Below are 19560 nucleotides of genomic sequence, written 5' to 3'. Positions count from 1 at the left end.
CAAAAGAGAATTTAAACATTTCAAGAGGAAATTGTAGTATAAAACATAAGAAATAAAACAGCTAAAAGCAAAGAAATGAGTGACTTGAATAGCTAGCCAAAGATTGATTTGATCAGCTTAGCTTATGAAATACCCAGTTTTTTTTCTCTAAAAAAAAAGCAGAAAACAAAATCAAAAAGACTTTCTTTCTTTATCTCCAACCCTGTCTTGGGGATATCAAAGATAAAGAAATTTCAAGTAGATTTAGGTTGGCATAGATGTGAGATATGGTATGTCTTTCTGAGACTCTGAGTCTTATTTCTAAGTAAGAGCTCCCAGGTCATTCTCTAGATTTATGCTAATTTCTATTTCTTAGTTGCCTTCATCCTCTGATCTTTTGTCCTTTAATGAAGAACAAAATCTGGCCCCCAAAATTGATCCTGAAGCTTTAGACGTATCTGCCTTTACTTGCATATGTGTCCTCTTCCCCTTCTAGATGGTCCATGACTCCTGAGTATATTTTATATGTTCTCCCTTTAGCCTGGATCTCTTACTGGCCCTACTTTTAATGAAATTAGGATTCTTCACCTGTTGTTTTAAGTTAGCATCTAAGCCTGGTGTCAGGCTCTTTCATTCATTCATTCATTCATTCATTCATTCAATAAGTGTTTGCTGAGTGCCTACTATGTGCCAGGCATTCTTCAAGGCACTAGGTATATGATGGTGAACAGAACAGTGTGAATGTGGTGTGTTGTAGCAACTCAAAGGAAGCATCATAGCTGCAGGGTATTAAGAGGAGAAAGGAGTAAGGTCTGTCTGAAAGATGGTAGAGATGAGAGGTAGTTAGATTCTTATGGGTCATGTTAATGGGTCATGTTAATGACCCAAGGGAAGTCACAGAAGAGTTTTAAAGATGTTACATGATCTGTTATTTGAAAAGATCTTTCTGGCTGCTGGTGACAAGAGTTGAAGCTTCAACTGTGACGCCTGATGCCTACTTTTGGTGGGAAACTTTAGCTGCTGAGAAATCCTTCACTTGCAAGTGACAGAAAACCCAACTTAAGCTAGCTTAAGCAGAAAAGGGGAATTTATTGGCTTATGACCAAGAGTTCAAATGATGTAATTAGGGCCTAATCTCTCATTCTATATCTCCCAACTTTGTCTCACTCTGTTAGCTCACTCATAGGCAGGCTTTTACCATGTGATTTCAGGCTTATGAGGAAAAAAATGAGCTTTCCTGGTTGCTCAAGCAACGGCCTGATTGTCCTGGCTAAACCTAAACCGATTATTGCCAGTATATTTAATGCTTGGATTAAGAGGATAATGTCATACCTAATATTTAACAATTGTTACATGTGGACACTGACCAATAAGGAATGAGGCCAGACCTAAACAAGTGGTGTGACCATAGCAAAGTACCAAGTGAGAACCCTAGTCATAGGTCAGCTCCTTGATCTAAGGTTAGAATCACCACCATGAGAAGTATGGGAGTTGAACATTGGAGAGGGGTTGTTTCTTAAAGGAAAATTCAAGTTCTATTATCAGAAGAAGGAATTAATGCTGGGCAGGCAGCATAAAAGTATCTATGACAAACTATATGCAAAATAGTAGTTCACTACACACACACACACACACACACACATTATATATGTGCAAAATCTCTGTCTCCACTTATAAAAAACCAATATTCCCTTTTGGGACAATTGCTTTCTTTCTGAAGGATGTAGAGAACTCTCAGCTCCTGTGCAGTATAGAGATTGCTATCTCCTGAACTTTCTCACCTTCACCCACATGTCATCCATGTCTCCATCATCAGTGGCTAGCCCAATGCTTGGCACATAATAGGTATTAAATAAATATATATTTTAATTGAATCTGATTGAAATTCATGATTTACTCTAGTGATTCATACTCAAGTAGCTCCAGGGAAGGGGGAGGTCTTTCTAGAATCTTAGTATTAGGTATGTGTGTACAAACATATACGCAGTCCTCACACTATACTCTGAAAACGATGAGGACAAAAAAAAAAGGTGAATATTTAGTAATTTCTCCCCGATTATGTACTGTTCCTTAGAAAGTTTATACAAGCCTGAAATTATCTCTTTTTTTTTTTTTTGCTGCTAGACAGTGCTTGTGCAAAACTCGGACATTTTCACTGGATTGTTTTCAGAATTGGGCAGATACTGATACATGAATATATTAAGGTGCTGGGAAGAGAAATATATTTTTAAGTCTGCCTATATGTAGCTAAAATAGCAAAACAAAGCAACATAACAGTGCTTTTGCGGAGATTCTCGGCATAACTAGAATCATCCATAATGGGAAAAAAGTAGGCTGGAAAGTGAAGAAAGATATTCCATGAGTAGAGGATGGTGAAAGAAAAATCACAGACTTGCTATGGATGAGCTAATGTGGAGAACAAATTATTTAAAAGTGTATTTAAGAGTGATTGGAGTGCAAAGTAAGATGCAGTTGGAAGCCAAAATGTAAAGCCCAGATAAAGCTGATTCATAATAAAATGGATTGTATTCCTGAATCCTTTGGTGATTCTCTTTAGTGTTGGGTTTACTACTATACAAACAATTTGTTTGCAAAGAAAAGAAAACTTTAAAATGAGAAAATTATAGTGTCAACCCATTTGAAAGCATCTATATTTTGTTACATTTGATAGTGATATGTTTATCTGAAAGTATTAGTTTGGAGGAAATGTTTAATCTCAACAATTATGTGGTCTGAATCTGTATTCATTCTTTCCCTTACATTTTTTTCTTTTGATTCTAGGTATCTGTAATTCTTCCCCACCAAACAAGCCTGCAGACTCTGTTCAGTCAAATAAGTCCAGCTTCTTTTTGAATTTTGGTATGTGTGTTACTTTCCAGCAGAGTTAAAAAAATGTTTATCTTAATTATTCATTTACAGTATAAGCGATACAACTTTAATATGGTTTAAGGTTACATATATGTTTTTATATTTATATTCTTTTTATATTTATGTTCTTTTTCATGCCATTTATCTTTTTATTTTTGACCTCAGTTAACTCTCACATCTTACGAAGGCCTGAATTTCCTAGCATATGTGGAAAATAAAACTAGGTATCAAATGATCATGTTGGCATGTACTAAATGAGTGTGAAAGCCAAATGAAGAAATTCTGAAATGCCATAATACTCTAGTTCATATTTAAGCAAAGTTATAAAAAAATACAAGTGTGATGAAAAGAACAGAAGATGCTGCTATCTCATCTTGTATAACTCATGCAACAGTAGGTGCTAAAGCACAATTCTGATAGTTTAAAGGAACTGTTTGTCCAATTGTCTTTAGCATAAGCTATAAATTTAAAATAATTTTATATTAAACATTCTATTATTCTATATAACATAAATTCATGATACTGTTTAAGGTAGTATTATATATACTATAATTTTTATAAGGAGTATAGCAAACAATATAGGATATTACTACTAAAAATTGTTATTAACCAAAAAGCAGACCCCCTGAAAAGGTCTGGGGGACCTCCAGTGGTCCCAGGGTCCACACCTTAGAGCTGTTGCTCTATGGTATTGTCCTATCTGAATGATTAAAATTGTTGTTGCCACATTCAGATTGCAGGTGGCAAGAAGATGAGAGAAAAACGTGGAAGAGGTGTAGCCTCTCTTTCTAGTCTTAAGGCACTGGCCTGGAAGAGGCAACATTATGCCAGCTCACATTCCCTTGAAAAAACTTATATATGTGCTATATCCAAACTGTAAAAGACACTGGAAAACGCTGGGCAGACAGTTTCCCGTATACTATTCTATTCCTGAGGAAGAAGCAAGGAAAAATGCTGGTGGACAGGTAGCAATCTCTGCCACAAACTGGGGTTATGGTTTCTATCTCACCATGGCAAAGTATTCAACTAGAATCTCTGGATCTGATTCTTGGGCTTTAAAAATTTTTACTTGGATTACATTAACTCCAAGGTTTAAAATGTTATAATTAGAAAAAAGTTATTATTCTTATGAAGTCATTTAGTTAAGAAGTTCATACAGAATATTATATAACCTATGGAAAAAGCACCAAACTTACCTGGAACACAGACGTTCCTTGCTTCCTTCTTTTCTCTCAATCAGAGACACCACTTGAATAACTCATGGCCCATATAACTTTACAACAGTCTGTGATCTAACATGAGGATAAAATACTATACAGCTGCCTCTATGTTGTTTCTTCTCAAAGCTGAACATTTAAGTGCTACTGAAAAAGCAGCACTTAACTTTTTCATTGGTTTTCTTTTATAAATGAGGCATTATAAGGGTATTTTACTCAAGAAGTATTTAAGTTTGAATGAAAAAATTTTGTGGTTTATAAAACATTTTTCCTGAATTGTCCTACATGCAAAAAAGGTAGCTCACTACTGTTCTAAACTATTGAGAATTGATCAGTGAAAAACACTGAATGTAGCTATTTCTCAAATTTCAGATACTTAGTACTTGTATGTTATGCTCTTACTTCTATTCTCAGTCCACTTCGGTTACAACCAAGCTATCTGGACTGAATGGAAAATTTTGTGACTATTGTGTGAAACTATTTAACCTGGAATATTTGTCCTTCTATCTTCTTATTTACCACTCAGAGGAGTAAAATGTGCATGAACTAGGCTGTGCACCCCTTCCCCCAAAGGATTTCTTGTTTTTATCTTCTTTTCTTTTCCTCTTCCCCAATCTCCTTGTCTTCTAGTTCTGGCATAGTTTTTGGTGGTTCAGATTTAGACAACACTTGAGTAATTACTATGTGCCAGGCATTGAGCTGGGTACTTTAACAAATATCTCATCTGATCCTTTTCATCAGTTCTATAAAGTATATAATTCCCACAATTTTATATGATGAAATTAATCATCTTTGAGTTTTCTATTCTCTGTTTTCCCTTTGTATTTTGATGCTTTCATTGCTCAATTTAAGCCCTTATAAAGTTAAGTCTAAGAGTACCTTGAAAATATACCTCTATCAAAGAAAAGTAAAGTCATATGTTGCTAAAGTGATAAAGAGCCTGTCATCAACCTGCATATATTCTGAAGGCATCCAGAAATAGCTTTCATTGGTTATGCAAAATTTCATAATCCTCCTTCTGTGTGTGTGTGTGAGGGGGAGGTGGAGACTGGAGAGGGGTGTTTGAGGAGAGAGATAAATAAAAATAATTTACTTAGTTTTAAAATTAGTTTTTCAGGATCGTTTATTACTTTATTTTTTCTTATCTTTTCAAACATAATCTCTGAGTAAATTGAGGGCTTTTGGGGTTGAAATAGAAGTACAATTGGATTTAATACAATAATTTCCTAAAGCAATAGTGCTTATTTTTCTGAAATTAAAATTTTTTTTTTCTGATGAATGGGAAGTGGGTGAAAAGACATACATAAAGGCTATTATTTAACACCCCTCCCCCAAACAATCAGATTAAAAAATGGGCAAAGGTGTTGAATAGACATTTTTCCAGAGAAGACATATAAATGGTCAACAGGCACATGAAAAGATGCTTGACATCAGTAACCATAAGGGAAATGCAAACCAAATCCATGAGATATCATATTACACCTATTAGAATGGCCATTATCAGAAAGACAGGAGACAAGCATTGGTGAGGCTATGGAGAAAGGGGAGCCTTTGTGTACTGTGGTGGAAATGCAAATTGGTACAATCACTATGGAAAACAGTATGTAAATTCCTCAAACAATTAGAGATAGAACTACCATATGATCCAGCAGTCCCACTTCCGAATATATATATATATGAAGGAAATGAAATTATCTCAAAAGAGATTTGTACCCCATGTTCATTCCTTCATTATTTACAATAGCTAGTTCATGGAAACAACCTAAGTGTTCACTGACAGATGAATGGATAGAGAAGATGTGAGAGATATATGTATACAGTTGACCCTTGAACAACATATGGGGTTGGGGTGCCAACCCCATGCACAGTGAAAAATCCTCATATAGTCATCCCAGTTCCACCGGGGATTGGTTCCAGGACCCCCATGGATACTAAAATCCAAGGATGTTCAAGTCCTTTATATAAAATGTGTTTATATATAAAATTTGCATAAAACCTACCTACATCTTCTTGTTTACTTCAAGTCATCTCTAGATTACTTATAATACCTAATATAATGTAAATGCTATATAAATAGTTGCTAGTGTGTGGCAAATTCAAGTTTTGCTTTTTGGAACTTTTTGGAAATTTTTTTTTGAATATTTTTGATCCACTGTTGATTGAATTTGCAGATGTGGAATCTGTGGATGCAGAATCTGAGGACAGGGAGGGCCAACTGTATATATAATATATATATATATATATACATATATATATATGTATATGACTATCTGGATATTATGTATATGAATGTATATATATATATATGTGAATATTATTCATTCACAAAAGAGAAGAAAATTCTGCCTTTTATGACAACATGGATGGACCTTGGGGACACTACCCTAAGTGAAATAAATCAGACAGAGACAAATTCTGTATGTTCTCACTTACATGTGGAATCTAGAAAAGCTTAGCTTATAGAAATAAAGAGTAGAATGGTGGTTGCCAGGGAGTGGGAGGTGGGAGAGATGGGGAAATGTTGGTCAAAGGGTACAAATTTCCAGTTATAGGATGAATAAGTTCCGGAGATCTAATTTACAGCATGGCAACCATAATTAACACTACGGTATTATATACTTGAAAGCTGTTAAAAGAAAATTCTTAAATCAAAATGAAAAATCTTAAAAATTCACCACACACTAGTAGGCAATTATGTGAGGGGATGTGGGTGTTAACTAACCTTAATGTGGTAACCACTTCACAATATATACATGTATCAAAACATCATTTCGTACACCTTAAACTTACATATGTCACATGTAAACATATATATGTCAATAATACCTCAATAAACCTGGGAAAAAAGAATATTATATGCTGAATTATCAAAGGTATTATAACCATCTAATTATTACCATTATTAAATTTATGTGTTCTACAAATTTAAAATGTTATTAGTATTCTATTGTTATCATTTAAGCACGAACATAATTACTAGAATGCTTTTACAATCTATTATTAAATTGGTCAAATATACTGTCTAACATTTCAGAAAAAAATCCATCTATTTGCACATATAATGCACTCAAATCCAAGTGTTCATTTCTATATAAGAAATCTTTCTTTTTTCATTCAATTTCATTTTTGTTCCCAGGTTTTGCAAATCGTTTTTCAAAACCCAAAGGACCAAGGAAACCACCATCAACTTGGAATATTTAACACCACTTTGGAATATCAGCTGCAAGTGAATCTGCAAATAAAACTACTAGAATACTGCTAGCTAAAATAAGTGCTGTATATTCATAATATCAACCATGAAGATATGGTAATGTGTTAATAGCTTTTAAAAGCAATGTGCAGATAAGTGTCAGAAGTTTTACATTTTCATCTCATTTACATTGGGTTGGAAAGCACAAACAGGAGTTTGTCATTTAAGCTTATGTATAGAGAATGCTGTATGAGAGAGTTTTAGAATGGGCTTATTTTTCATTTTTGGAAGTTATTTTTATTCTACATTCTTTCCTACATAAGTATAAACTTTAAGAGATTTATAAAAATTGGGTGTCAATTAAATGTGTATATTGTCAGAAATTACTATTAAAAATATCTTGAAAAAAATCTTACCTTGTGGTTACAGTACAAAATTACTGCTTGTGACAATGACTATTCCCTGGGAGTTATTTTTGCCTAAATGGAGTATACATCTTTCCAAGTGTTGTGGGAAACAAGAGTAGTTAAGAAGTTTAAAAAGAATACATTTAAAGAGAATACAATATATACGTAACGATAGTAATCGGTCTTTTGTTTGGATATACCAAGATGTTCAATTACATTCCTGATAAGCTTTAGCCATTGTTATTCAGTTACCAAATCTAGAAGAATAATCAGCAACGTAGCTACCTTCTGGTAGCATTTTTTTTTCCACTTCAAAGGTCCTATATAAACATGTACGATTTATATGCAACTAACCAGAGGTACTACTAGTTAAAAATGTTTCCCTATATGAATATGGATCTGCCTTATCTTAGGAAAGTTGATCTTCGAATCTGATTTTATGTAACAAGTTAGTGGGTAGTTACTACAAAGGATTCCTCTGACTTATCCCAATGACTTCACTTAAAAAGTTTATAACTCTAAAAATGAAATACTTAAACAGCATTTGTCGTTCAATATTTTTCATTAGGAATCCCAACGAAGGCACACATTGTATGAAATATTACCTGTTTATTGTAATGTACACAAGAGGTGCTCAATAAACTTTTTGGTTTTTAAACTAACTTTATAGTGTTCATTGAGCTGAATACCTCCCCAGGCACTAGTGGTATCAAACCACAGTGCTTTTTATCCGAGTACTTTATTGTAATCAATTATTTCCAAATATCTTTATCAAGGCGGTAAAATGTAAAGTGACGATCAAATTGTAAATAAATTTCTGGGCGGAAACCCTGGTGAGTAGTGACAATTTCTGGAGTGTTCTCTGGTAGTCACACTTCTCAAATTTATGCAATCGTATATTTACGATTTGAAAAAAATCGTACTAAGAAATTTCAAAACCTGCTTTTCCATCTAGAATTTTTCCATAATTGTAGGGATGGATTCAAAATAATGGATGGACTCTACCTTTCCAGGCACTAGAGGGGATGCGGCTCGACAGCGAGGTGGGCGGCGCTCACCAGGCTCCCAGGCAGTTCTTGCACCTGCCTTGTCGCGCCTGTACTCGTAACCACAGCAATCAGTGCCCAGGAAGAGGCTCAGAAATGTCTGATTTTAAAGCAAAATCGCCCTCATTGGACATATTACTAAGTTTCCTTTCCCTCTGCATCTCATCGCTTGTCCAGGGGTAAAAGGCGAGATTCTTTTACCTCATAAAGGTTATGAGAGGAATAGGAAAATGAAAAGTAACTATGGAGACCACTTCCTTCGTGTAAAATGACGAAGGGACACACGGAGACGATAATAGGAACGCGCCGACAGACTCCGAAAGCCATTAACATTGTTTCGGCCGTTAAGGCGGTTGGCGGCAACTCTCCGCCCAGCGGCGGTTGCGTCGCAGCCCGAAGCGTGACTCGGCGCACGCTCTCTTTCGGCTCCTCGGCTCGCAGAGCCAGCGAGGCGGCGGGGGAGCGGGGAACTACCGCTCCCGTGAGGCTCTGCGCGGTCCAGGGTGCTTTACAATAGCGCTCGGTTGGAGGGGCCTGCGGAGAAGCACTGGGAAGCGCGGCTTCCGGCATGTTCAGCTCTGGACGAAGAATGGCCGAGGAGTGGAGGGTGGGGGAGAGACTCCAATGCCCAGCGGGCCGTGCGCGGGCGGCGCTTGCGCGATACGCGGACGGGGGGGCGGTCGGGCCATTTAAATGTGTGTTTGTGGGTGAAATGGCTGCGCAGGTCGGAGCGGTGCGCATAGTACGGGCGGTGGCGGCGCAGGAGGAGCCGGACAAAGAGGGGAAGGAGAAACCCCACGCTGGGGTCTCGCCGCGGGGAGTGAAGCGGCAGCGCCGAGCGAGCAGTGGGGGGTCTCAGGAGAAGCGGGGGCGGCCGAGCCAGGACCCCCCTCTCGCTCCCCCTCACCGACGGCGTCGCAGCCGCCAACATCCCGGGCCGCTGCCGCCAACGAATGCAGCCCCAACCGGCCCAGGCCCTGTTGAGCCTCTGCTTCTGCCGCCTCCGCCGCCACCTTCGCTGGCACCCGCCGGGCCCGCTGTCGCTGCCCCGCTCCCGGCCCCGGGCACCTCGGCCCTCTTCACCTTCTCGCCCCTGACGGTGAGCGCGGCCGGGCCCAAGCATAAGGGCCACAAGGAGCGGCACAAGCACCATCACCACCGCGGCTCTGATGGTGACCCCGGCTCCTGCGTTCCGGGAGAGCTCAAGCACAAGGACAAGCAGGAAAACGGCCAGAGGACTGGCGGGGTGCCTGTAATCAAGGCCCCCAAGAGAGGTGAGAGCAGCGGAACTGCCCCGAGCTTGGGCTCTATCTAGGTCTCTCTCCGTGGCGATATCCCGCCCCTTTAGCCCTGAGAGATGCCAGCCCCCTGCTTACCTCCTGCTGCTCTACTCCCCTAAGCCCGCTGGGGTGGACCCTGGGTTTCAAACCGTTGACACCGTCTGACCTACTTGAAGCTTCTCGCTTCGAGGCCGAGCTGTCAGTTACTAACCCCCTTACCAGTCCCCCCGCCCCGAGCCTTTACCAACGTTTGTTTTCAAATTCGCCAGGGTTTCCGCGCCTCGCGGTCCTTGGCGTGGGATTTGTAGGTGGGGTATTAAAAACTGCCTGTCTAAAGTGACGATTTGTCGCTAGAATCCCCCCCCACCCCCACCCCCGTTTTCCTTGATGGAAAGCTTGAATGTTCACTCTCCTCTGCTCCACAATGTTCACGAGTATGATTTGGGGCTTTAAGGAGTTTGAATTTTTACCGAGATTAGCTCGACTCACTAGTTGCTTTAGCTTCTGCATGGTGAGATATCAAACGCAGTTTATCTGGGTTCTTTTTTTATGTGGAGGTAAAAAATCACTTTTAATTTTCCTATGAAATCTTAATTTTCAGGAAAGGGATGCGGAAGGTTTTCTCTTCCCCTTGATCCTAGAAAATAGGAGCAACCGAGCCTCTGAAAAGTTCAGTAGGAGACAGTAGAGACAAGAATTCCAGCTGCATTTTAATCTACCTGCTACAACAAATTGAGAAATTATTTATTTCCAATAAACTCACTAAAGTCAAGAATATTTAGCCCTGAAAGTGTAGTACTAAGTGTGGGTTCTAGAGAAATTAGGTTGACCAAAATTGCTGTTTTCCTATTCCCAAGTACCTGTAGCATTTATTTACTTTCTCTTTAGAAGAAGGTTTTGGGGGGGCGGGGGGTGGATAAGAATTTTGGTTATGATGTGTGTTTGTACTTTGTATATGATTTTATATAATTTGTTAGAGTTAAAACACTTATATTTTTTTTTAGTATTGGGTCAGTAATTATGTGTTAATGAACTAGTCTTTCAGTCTCAAGTTTGGTGAGTCTTGGACTTCTTCCACATATTTGGTCTTAACCTAGGGCTAATTAGGGTGTTTTTTGTTTTCGTTTTTTTTGTGTGGTGCTACTTCCAGATAGTGCAGTTTGTTGCAAATAATTGCTCAGTAAGTTTTTATTGAATTGAATTAAATCTTTCTTTCTTTGATGGTATCTAGGTCTTATCCTCAGGAATAGAATTTGTGCCAAACTGACAGGAGTGTCAGTTTCCACCACCAATACGCAATGATCTTGCTCTCGTTTATTTGTACCTTTATTTCTCACCTTCTTGTTTCATGTGTGTATGTGTTTTTGTGAGTTTCAGCTGTACAGAGGTAGGGGGAATCTTAGAGATCATCCGAGTCAAATTTGTATTGTAGAAGAGTGGAAACCCAGGCCTAACGTAGTGAAGAGACTTGTCTAAATTAATCACAGTTAATGAGTAACAAGTCCCCCCCCACACCCCCAAAAAAAGTCATTGGCATAATAGGGAGTAGAACCCAGATCTTCTGAATCCGAGTTCAGGCTTCATCCTACAGCTGCAAGATGTTGCTTTCTCTTTTTGCTATTAATTTTTTCCACTTCTTTGCTTATGTTTTCCCTGTGCCTTGGCCTCAGAGTGGCAGTAGCCAGTCCCATTAAGAATTTCTGACCTAGCCCCCTTTTATGGGGGAATAGTGGCAAATACATGTATAATAATTCATAATAACAGTGTGCAGCTCTGAAAACTGCAGAGGTCATGTCTTTAAAAAACAAATAAAAAACTTTTTTAGATTTTTTTTCAATGTGGACCATTTTTAAAGTTTTTATTGAATTTGTTACAATATTACTTCTGTTTTATGTTTTGGTTTTTTGGCCACAAGGCATGTGGAATCTTAGCTCCCTGACCAGGGATGGAACCCACACCCCCTACATTGGAAGGCAAAATTCCCAACCACTGCATCTCCAGGGAAGTCCCCCAAAACAAACTTTAAACCCAGTACTTCTGGACAGAACTTTTCTCTGATGATGAAAATGTTTTCTATAAATGTGTTGTCCAGTATGGTAGCCATTAGTCATATGTGGCCCTTCAAACAAATCTTGAAGACTTGAAATGTGGCTAGTGTGACTGAGGAACTGAATTTTTTATTTCTAATTAATTTATAATTGAATAGTTCCTTTTAGCTAGTGGCTACCACGTTGGACAGTACAGTCCAAGCATTTGTGGTTTGCCAATACATGAAGAAGGAAAGTGGGTTAAGATGAGGTCATTTAAACATTTTAACTTTTTAAAAAACTGAGATATAATTGACACATTATATTATTTTTAAGTGTACAAAATAATGATTCAATATTTGTATATATTTCAAAATGATCACCACAATAACTGTAGCTTAAACATTTTGACTTTTGAATGAGAGACTGTTGGATTATATATTCTGGAGGGAAAGATTCCTTTGCCAAATACGTTGGGGAAAAAAACAGTACAGTAGCCTTCTAGATACATGACACACACTGGCATTGTAAAAGTTCTGAGAATCTTACAGAAAATAAATTGGTTTAACCTTTGTTTAATCCAGGCTTTTGCACAACACTTTGGTGGATACCTTTTGTTTTTCCACTAAATATGTTTATACTTGCTATAGTGGTATGCCGGAGGCATGCCTCTGGAGTCATTCTGAGTTTAAATCTTGGCTCTACCACTTACTGTGTGTCCATGGGCAAATTACTTTAAGCTCCCTCAGTTTCAGTTTTCTTGTCTGTAAAATGGGGTTGTGCGGTTTAAGTGAGACAATATGTGGAAAGCACTTAAAAAAGTGGCCATAATTAGGTACTGTTAAAACTGCTTTTTGTTATTTTATCATGCTTGATCATTGAAACAACTCTAAGATTAGTAAAGAGAGTGGCTAGGCCATTGTTATTTTCAGAACTATTGTCTTCCCTTCTCTTATCCTCAGATTTTCAGAAACTCTTTAAACTTTTTATGTAGAGATAATTATATATAAACAGGAAATGGCAAAAATAGTACAGGGAGATCTTTACCCGTCACTGATTTCCTCCAAAGGTTACATCTTACATAACTATTGTATAATATCAACACTAGAAAATTAACATTGGTACAATGGTGTGTGTATAATTTTGTGCCATTTTAACACCTGTGGATTAGTTTAACTACCACTGCAATCAAGGTACACAGCTATTCCATCACCACAAAGATCCCCCTTTTGCTATCTCTTTGTAATCTTAGAACTTCCTGTGTCTCCCCACCTTCCCCAACCACTAATTTGTTCTCCGGCTCTATAATTTTGTCATTCTGAGAATGTTACATAAATGAAATATATATGATATGTGATCTTTTGAGATTTTTTTTTCCACTCAGCATGTCCTTGAGATCTATTTGAGTTGTATGTAGCAATAGTTCATTTTTTTTCATTGCTGAGTAGTGTTCTATGGTATGGATATACCACAGTTTAGTCACCTGTTGTTTTGGTTGTTTCCAATTTGGCCATTATGAATAAAGCTTCTGTGAACATTCATGTTCAGGTTTTTGTTGGATATAAATTTTCATTTCTCTGTGAATTGCAATTGCTGGGTCATGTGGTGAGTATATGTTTAGTTTTGGTATGTTTTTGTTTTTGTTTTTGTTTTTGTTTTTGGAAGATATCACCAACCTAAATTCTGGAATGTGTGTACCATTTTATATTCCCACCAGCAATTTATGAGAGATCCACTTTCTCCACATCCTTGCCGGTATCTGGTATTGTTACTATTTTTATTTTATCTGTTTTGATGGATGTGTAATGATACCTCATCATGGACTTAAGTTGCATCTCCCAATGGCTAGTGATTTTAACATCTTTTCATGCCATCATTTTCTGTCCATATAGTCTCATCAGTAAAATGTCTCTCTGTGTTTTTTGCCCATTTTCTAATTGAATTGTTTGATTTGTTACTATTGAGTTTTGAGAATTCTTTATATATTATGGATATGTATATCCTTTATCAGAATAATGGTTTCCAAATATTTTCTCCCACTCTGTTGTTTGTCTTTCCATCCTCTTAGCAGAGTCTTTCAGAGAGCAACCTTATAAATTTTGTTAAAATTTTGTTGACTTTCTTTTATGGATTATGCTTTTGGTGTCATGTCTAAGGTCCCAAGACCTAGGTCCCAAAGATTTTCTCCTGTTGTTTCCCCAGAAGTTTTATTTAACTTTAACTTTTACATTTGAATTGCTGATCCATTTGAGTTGATTTTGTATAATGTGTGTGGGTTTTTTTTTTTTTTTTTTTGCCTATGATAATCCTATTGCTCCAGCACCTTTTGTTGAAAACACTGTGCCTCCTCCATCAAATTACTTTAGTATGTTTGTCAAAAATCAGTTCCACTGCCTATTTTTGTACAATCGGTGAGCTAAGAATGGTTTTTACATTTTAAATAGTTGGAAAAACCCCATGACATATGAAATCATATGAAATTCAAGTTCAGTGTCCAGAAATAAAGTTTCATTGAGGCACCACTCCACTCAGTCATTTGTATTGTCTCTGGGAGTTTTCACACTACAGCAATATAGACAGTAGTTGGGATAGACAGTATGGCCTGCAAAGCTTACTGTCTGGCTCTTTGTAGAAGTTTGCTGATCCCTGAGATAGATCATTCAGCTAAGAGACGTGTTCCTGCATACCAGCCCAAGAGTACTCAATCCAAATTCATGTGTAGGGTAATTTTGAATTTCGATTCCAGGTACTTGGAGTTGCTCATAAGTAGTTGAAACAAAAATTTAATCTGTAAATGCTAAGATAAACTTGCTTCATATGTAAAATGGGAATTATAGTGATTTCTGAAGAGCTGAAATGTCACACTTCAGATTTTCTAGTTAGTATGTGATAGAACTGAACCTAGAACCCAGTTTTTTTGACTCATGGTCCAGTTGGCTTTTCACTTTCCACTAAGCACATTTGCATTGTTAATAAAGAGATATTAAAATACTTTTTGATCCTTGTAAGCAACAGGCTTAAATCTTAATTAAATGATAGTTAGCTGTGTCTTTTGAAATCTTAATTTTTTCTGTCCCCCTTATTACTCATAAAAAGCCTAGAACAAACTTCCTCAAAAAAACACCTCCATCAAAATAAGTAATGCTTCTTTTTAATTATTCTTCGCTAATACATTTATGGTTTTAGTAGTATTTCAACATTTTTTTAAAAAAAGAAAGGAGGAAGTTGATCCTCATAGCTCTCTTTTCCACTGTAATTAAATGACAGGATTGCTCTTATATATTCTTGTGAGCCTTTCTTTCTCACGTTTTTCATTTTTGACCAACTGCCCCACTGCTGTCACAGGGAAAGTGTCCCTAAGTCACACAACTAATTGAAATTTTCTGTGATGTCAAAAAACTATTGGCAGGAATTTTAATCTGGAAACAGTTGATTGTTTTTGGTGATAGGATTGGGGAATTATTTGGGGATTATATTTGGGAATTATTTGGAGAACTGAGATAAACAATCTCATTTAGCAGAGCAACACCTTCAGGGACTATTTTTCTTTACACACCTAGAGAGAGGCAAACAAGCCTTTAAGGACATTTTTGCATAACCTAAATAATGTTATTTTTGTGATTATGCAGAATTACCATGCAGTGGGCACTCAGTAAAATATTTGCTGAATGTAGTGATGCTCTATTTATTGGAGGTTCTTCCAAGCCACCTCGAGTCCATTAGTTGTAATTACATAATTTTAGATGATCACCTGAGGGGAGTAGATAGAGAAGGCAGAAAAAAGAGTTTTGGAGTCAGATAACTAAGAGTGTGAATTTAGGTTGTCACCTATTACCTTTGTGACCTAATATAAGTAACATATCTTGTTTCAAGCTCAGTTTTCTTCTCCGTAAAGAGGATTTATATATCTACTTCACTGGTTTGTTTGGGGATTAAAATAACATACATGATCCCTTGCAGACACTTGATGAATAATAGTGTTCTTCCCCTTTTCAGAGATTTTCACCCTTTTAATGTGATTCTCTGTGGTCCACCGCATTGTATTCTAGGTTGATAATTTCTAGCTCTAGTTTTTTTTAAATTAATTTGGCCACATTGGGTCTTAGTTGCGGCATGTGGGATCTTTCATTTCAGCAAGTGGCCTCTTTGTTGTGGCACGTGGGCTTCTCTCTAGTTGTGGCACACGAGCTCCAGAGTGCGCAGCCTCAGTAGCTGTGGTGCATGGGCTTAGTTGTCCCTTGGCATGTGGGTCCTTAGTTGCCTAATCAGGGATCGAACCTGCGTCCCCTGCATTAGAAGGCAGATTCTTAACCACTGAACCACCAGGCAAGTTTTGACATTCCAGAATTATTGCCAATTATTTCAAGGAATGTTATCAAATATTATTATTATGAAAATGATAAAGATGGTGAGGGAGGACTTACTGTGTGTCAGATACTATGATGAGGGTTTTGTATTCATTGTCTCATTTAATTCTAACAACTCTGTGAAATAGATACTAATATTAAGAACATTTTAGATGGTAAAATTAAATAAGGAGATTTATGAGCTTGCCCAGAGGCCTTAGTGAGCAGTGGAGCTGCGACATTAACCTGGGTCTGTCTAACTGTAAAGCACCTGCTCTTAAATACTACTGCCTCTACAATTCAACTATTTTGGAGTAATAATAGTAGTTAACATGTATTGAGCATTTGTTATGTTCTGGGACTATTCTATATACTTTATATGCTTTGTTTCATTTACTCTGCACGGTTATTTTATGAGGAGTTGCTGTTATTTTCCCCCATTTTACTAATGAGAAACAAGATACAAAGAAATTAACTTGCCAAAGGTAATACTGCTAGAAAGTGGTAGGATAGGGATTCAGATCTAGCCAATCACTTTTAAACACCATAATCAGAGGGGTGGCAGGTAAGGTAAGGCAGTGTTATAACTGTACAGTTATTTACTAAAATGATGGCTTCCAAATCTGCAGTTTTTTGTTTTTCCGTATTAGGTTCTTATGTGGAGCTGGAAGAACTTTTAATAAAAACAAAGAGAATTTACTTTCAGAAAATAAAACTTTAGTCTTTATTCTTTATCATGATTAATAAAATATAAAAATTGTAATTGTCTTGCTTTTGCTTATCCACCATAATTTTTAGGAATTGAGAATATTATGTATTTTTCAGTTCTAAGCTGTAATTCAAGCATAAGAATGGTGTTAATGAATTTGTTTTGTAATGTGAAAAGATAATTTTTTTGCATTAACGAAAGCTTTCAATAGTGATGTTAAATAAATGGTACTATTTAATCGTTAATAATATTGATGGTATTAGCACATATGAGGATTTTGTTGATAGTGTCATGTATTAATCTATAGTTATAATGGCCTTTTTTAAGACAGCCCCAGCAATTTATCAAGTGTTTGTATCTTCTTCTATAGAATTACATACTTCTTTTTATATTTAATTTCACACTTTGATATGTGAAAGCTTTCTTTAATCACAGATACAGTGTATCTTGACTCTTTTTCTGTAAAAGAATTTATGTCAATAAATACTAACTTTACACTAAAGACTCAAAATATAACTTCCTGAATGCGTTCTCTGGAAAGCTAAAAACACTCTACCAGAAATGGAAAGATTGTGAAGACTTTAGACGTTGACTATTTTTTAAAAAATTGATAAATGACATATAACGTTGTATAAGTTTAAGGTATTCAACATTGCTATATTTATTACAAAGACATTCTTTTAAATAACATTTGTAATTCAAGGCAAGAAACCTTGGTATCGTTCTCTTAAAGCAACAATGACTAATTTATTGTAATAACCTTTAACAACTTTGTGTATGTATGCCATTCTCAATTAGTTGCCATTACAATAATTCAAAAATAAATTTTGTTTATTCATGGAAATTCATTAGTTAGTATGATACAAGTAGTCTCAAATTTCTCTATAAACAAAGGCAGGCTTTCTTTATCTCAGGCTTAGATAAGAATCAAGATTTGAAAAATAGGATTAGTGAGGAGATCGAAATTTATTTCATATTTTAAACTTTTATGTTGAAATATGAGATTACAGTCAATTTAAGGCCCTTTTCATTTCCTCATGCAGAGGTTTTTTTGAGATGGGCTGTGTTGGACTAATTGAATGGTTCTCATCTAAATGAATTTTGGAATAAAACCCACAGAGACTTGGCCATGATAGAAATACCATTGGTAAGCTGATAGTAGTATAGAAAATGTGTCACAAGCAAAGCAGCTCCTTCTTGGTGTTAATTTCAGTGGCAGATCTAGGTCACAATTCATCTTCTATGTACCAGATATCTTCTCCGAAGCCTAAAATAACAGGATCTATTCAGAGGTATTTTTTCTTTTTCTTTTCTTTTTTCTCCTTCCTTCCTTCTTTCCTTCTCCTTTTTTTTTTTCTCCCTGTGAAATTGCCAAAACATTTAGCAGAGGGTTAGTTAGATGACTATTTTAAAATTGGTCTAACCTTTATATTTAATGGCCTTAACATTTAGTTGCTTGGGAGAATTGCCCAAATTACTGACTTGATATATAGGAAAAGTATTTAGATTAATTTTATCTGGTAAGAAATATGAATTACTGTTACTATTTGAAGAATTCTCAGAGATTTTAGTTACATACAAAATAAGAGATTGCTTTTTCTCTTGCCACTTTAAACAATCTAATTACATTTTGGTATATGATTCAGTTTACTCGTAAGTGATGCTTGCAAATGAAGGGTTTTCTTTTCATTGTTTAAAATCAAATATTAAACAGAATGAAGGTCATTTGGTATCTATACACTTCAAAGTCTGACTTGTACATTTAAATATTTTCTTTAGAAGGTTTTTTAACTTCTGTAATATCTGGTGACTTGGAATGATTTTGTATTGAGTGGTGTGATTTGTCATATATTTACATATTATACCAAGGAAACTCTTCACTGTAAAAGTTATTGAACTTGTTCTTCCCAGATGTAGTAATAGGATTAATTGAAGTATCTGTCTTAATACTGAATTACTTGGATCATGTCAGAAATACTGTTTTTGGGTGGATAAATTCTATATAATAAATACCACACGAAGCTTGAAGGTTGGTCCAGACTTTACCTGTTACTTAATCCTGAATGTTTCTTGCTGGGACTATTTTCCAACTAGTAAATAAAGATGCCATTCTATTTTGAGTTTATCAATCTGTGATCATCCTTTAAAAATTAAAAATAATAGTTTAGATTATAAAAGCAATATATATTTATTGTAGAAATTAGAAAATATAGGTAAGCAAGCAAGAAGAAAGCTAGACATTTATAATCCTACCAGCCTAGGTAACTACCATTAATATCTTGGTGTATATTTCTCTCGATAGTTTTCTGGGGCTTCCTAGGTGGCGCAGTGGTTAAGAATCCACCTGCCAATGTGGGACATGGGTTCGATCCCTGCTCCAGGAAGATCCCACATGCCTCGGAGCAGCTAAGCCTGTGAGCCAAAATAAAATAAAATAAAATAAAATAGTTTTCTGTGTTGTGTATATACTATATATATAGATCAGTCATAC

General features: G+C 36.4%; 2 protein-coding genes across 4 annotated transcripts in view; both read left to right on the top strand.

Moving 5' to 3' along the window:
• The window catches only part of PTPN22 (protein tyrosine phosphatase non-receptor type 22), a 60531-nt gene extending 52598 nt beyond the window's left edge, over window positions 1-7933 (top strand). The window contains exons 20-21 of the mRNA XM_057702738.1: window positions 2761-2838; window positions 7201-7933. Of these exons, the coding sequence (XP_057558721.1) occupies window positions 2761-2838; window positions 7201-7265 (143 nt within the window). The 3' untranslated portion in view covers window positions 7266-7933. The remainder of the gene's footprint in view (window positions 1-2760; window positions 2839-7200) is intronic.
• Window positions 7934-8811: 878 nt separating this feature from the next.
• Window positions 8812-19560, top strand: part of RSBN1 (round spermatid basic protein 1) — a 45140-nt gene continuing 34391 nt past the window's right edge. For all 3 annotated transcript variants that reach the window (XM_057702442.1, XM_057702536.1, XM_057702355.1), the window contains exon 1: window positions 8812-9981. In XM_057702442.1, coding sequence (XP_057558425.1) covers window positions 9276-9981 — 706 coding nt within the window. In that variant the 5' untranslated portion in view covers window positions 8812-9275. The remainder of the gene's footprint in view (window positions 9982-19560) is intronic.

Source organism: Hippopotamus amphibius, chromosome 1 (assembly GCF_030028045.1).
Source record: "Hippopotamus amphibius kiboko isolate mHipAmp2 chromosome 1, mHipAmp2.hap2, whole genome shotgun sequence".
Taxonomy (NCBI): Eukaryota; Metazoa; Chordata; class Mammalia; order Artiodactyla; family Hippopotamidae; genus Hippopotamus; species Hippopotamus amphibius.
The sequence above is the reverse complement of the archived record's forward strand: the minus strand, read 5'-3'. Positions and strand labels throughout refer to the sequence as shown.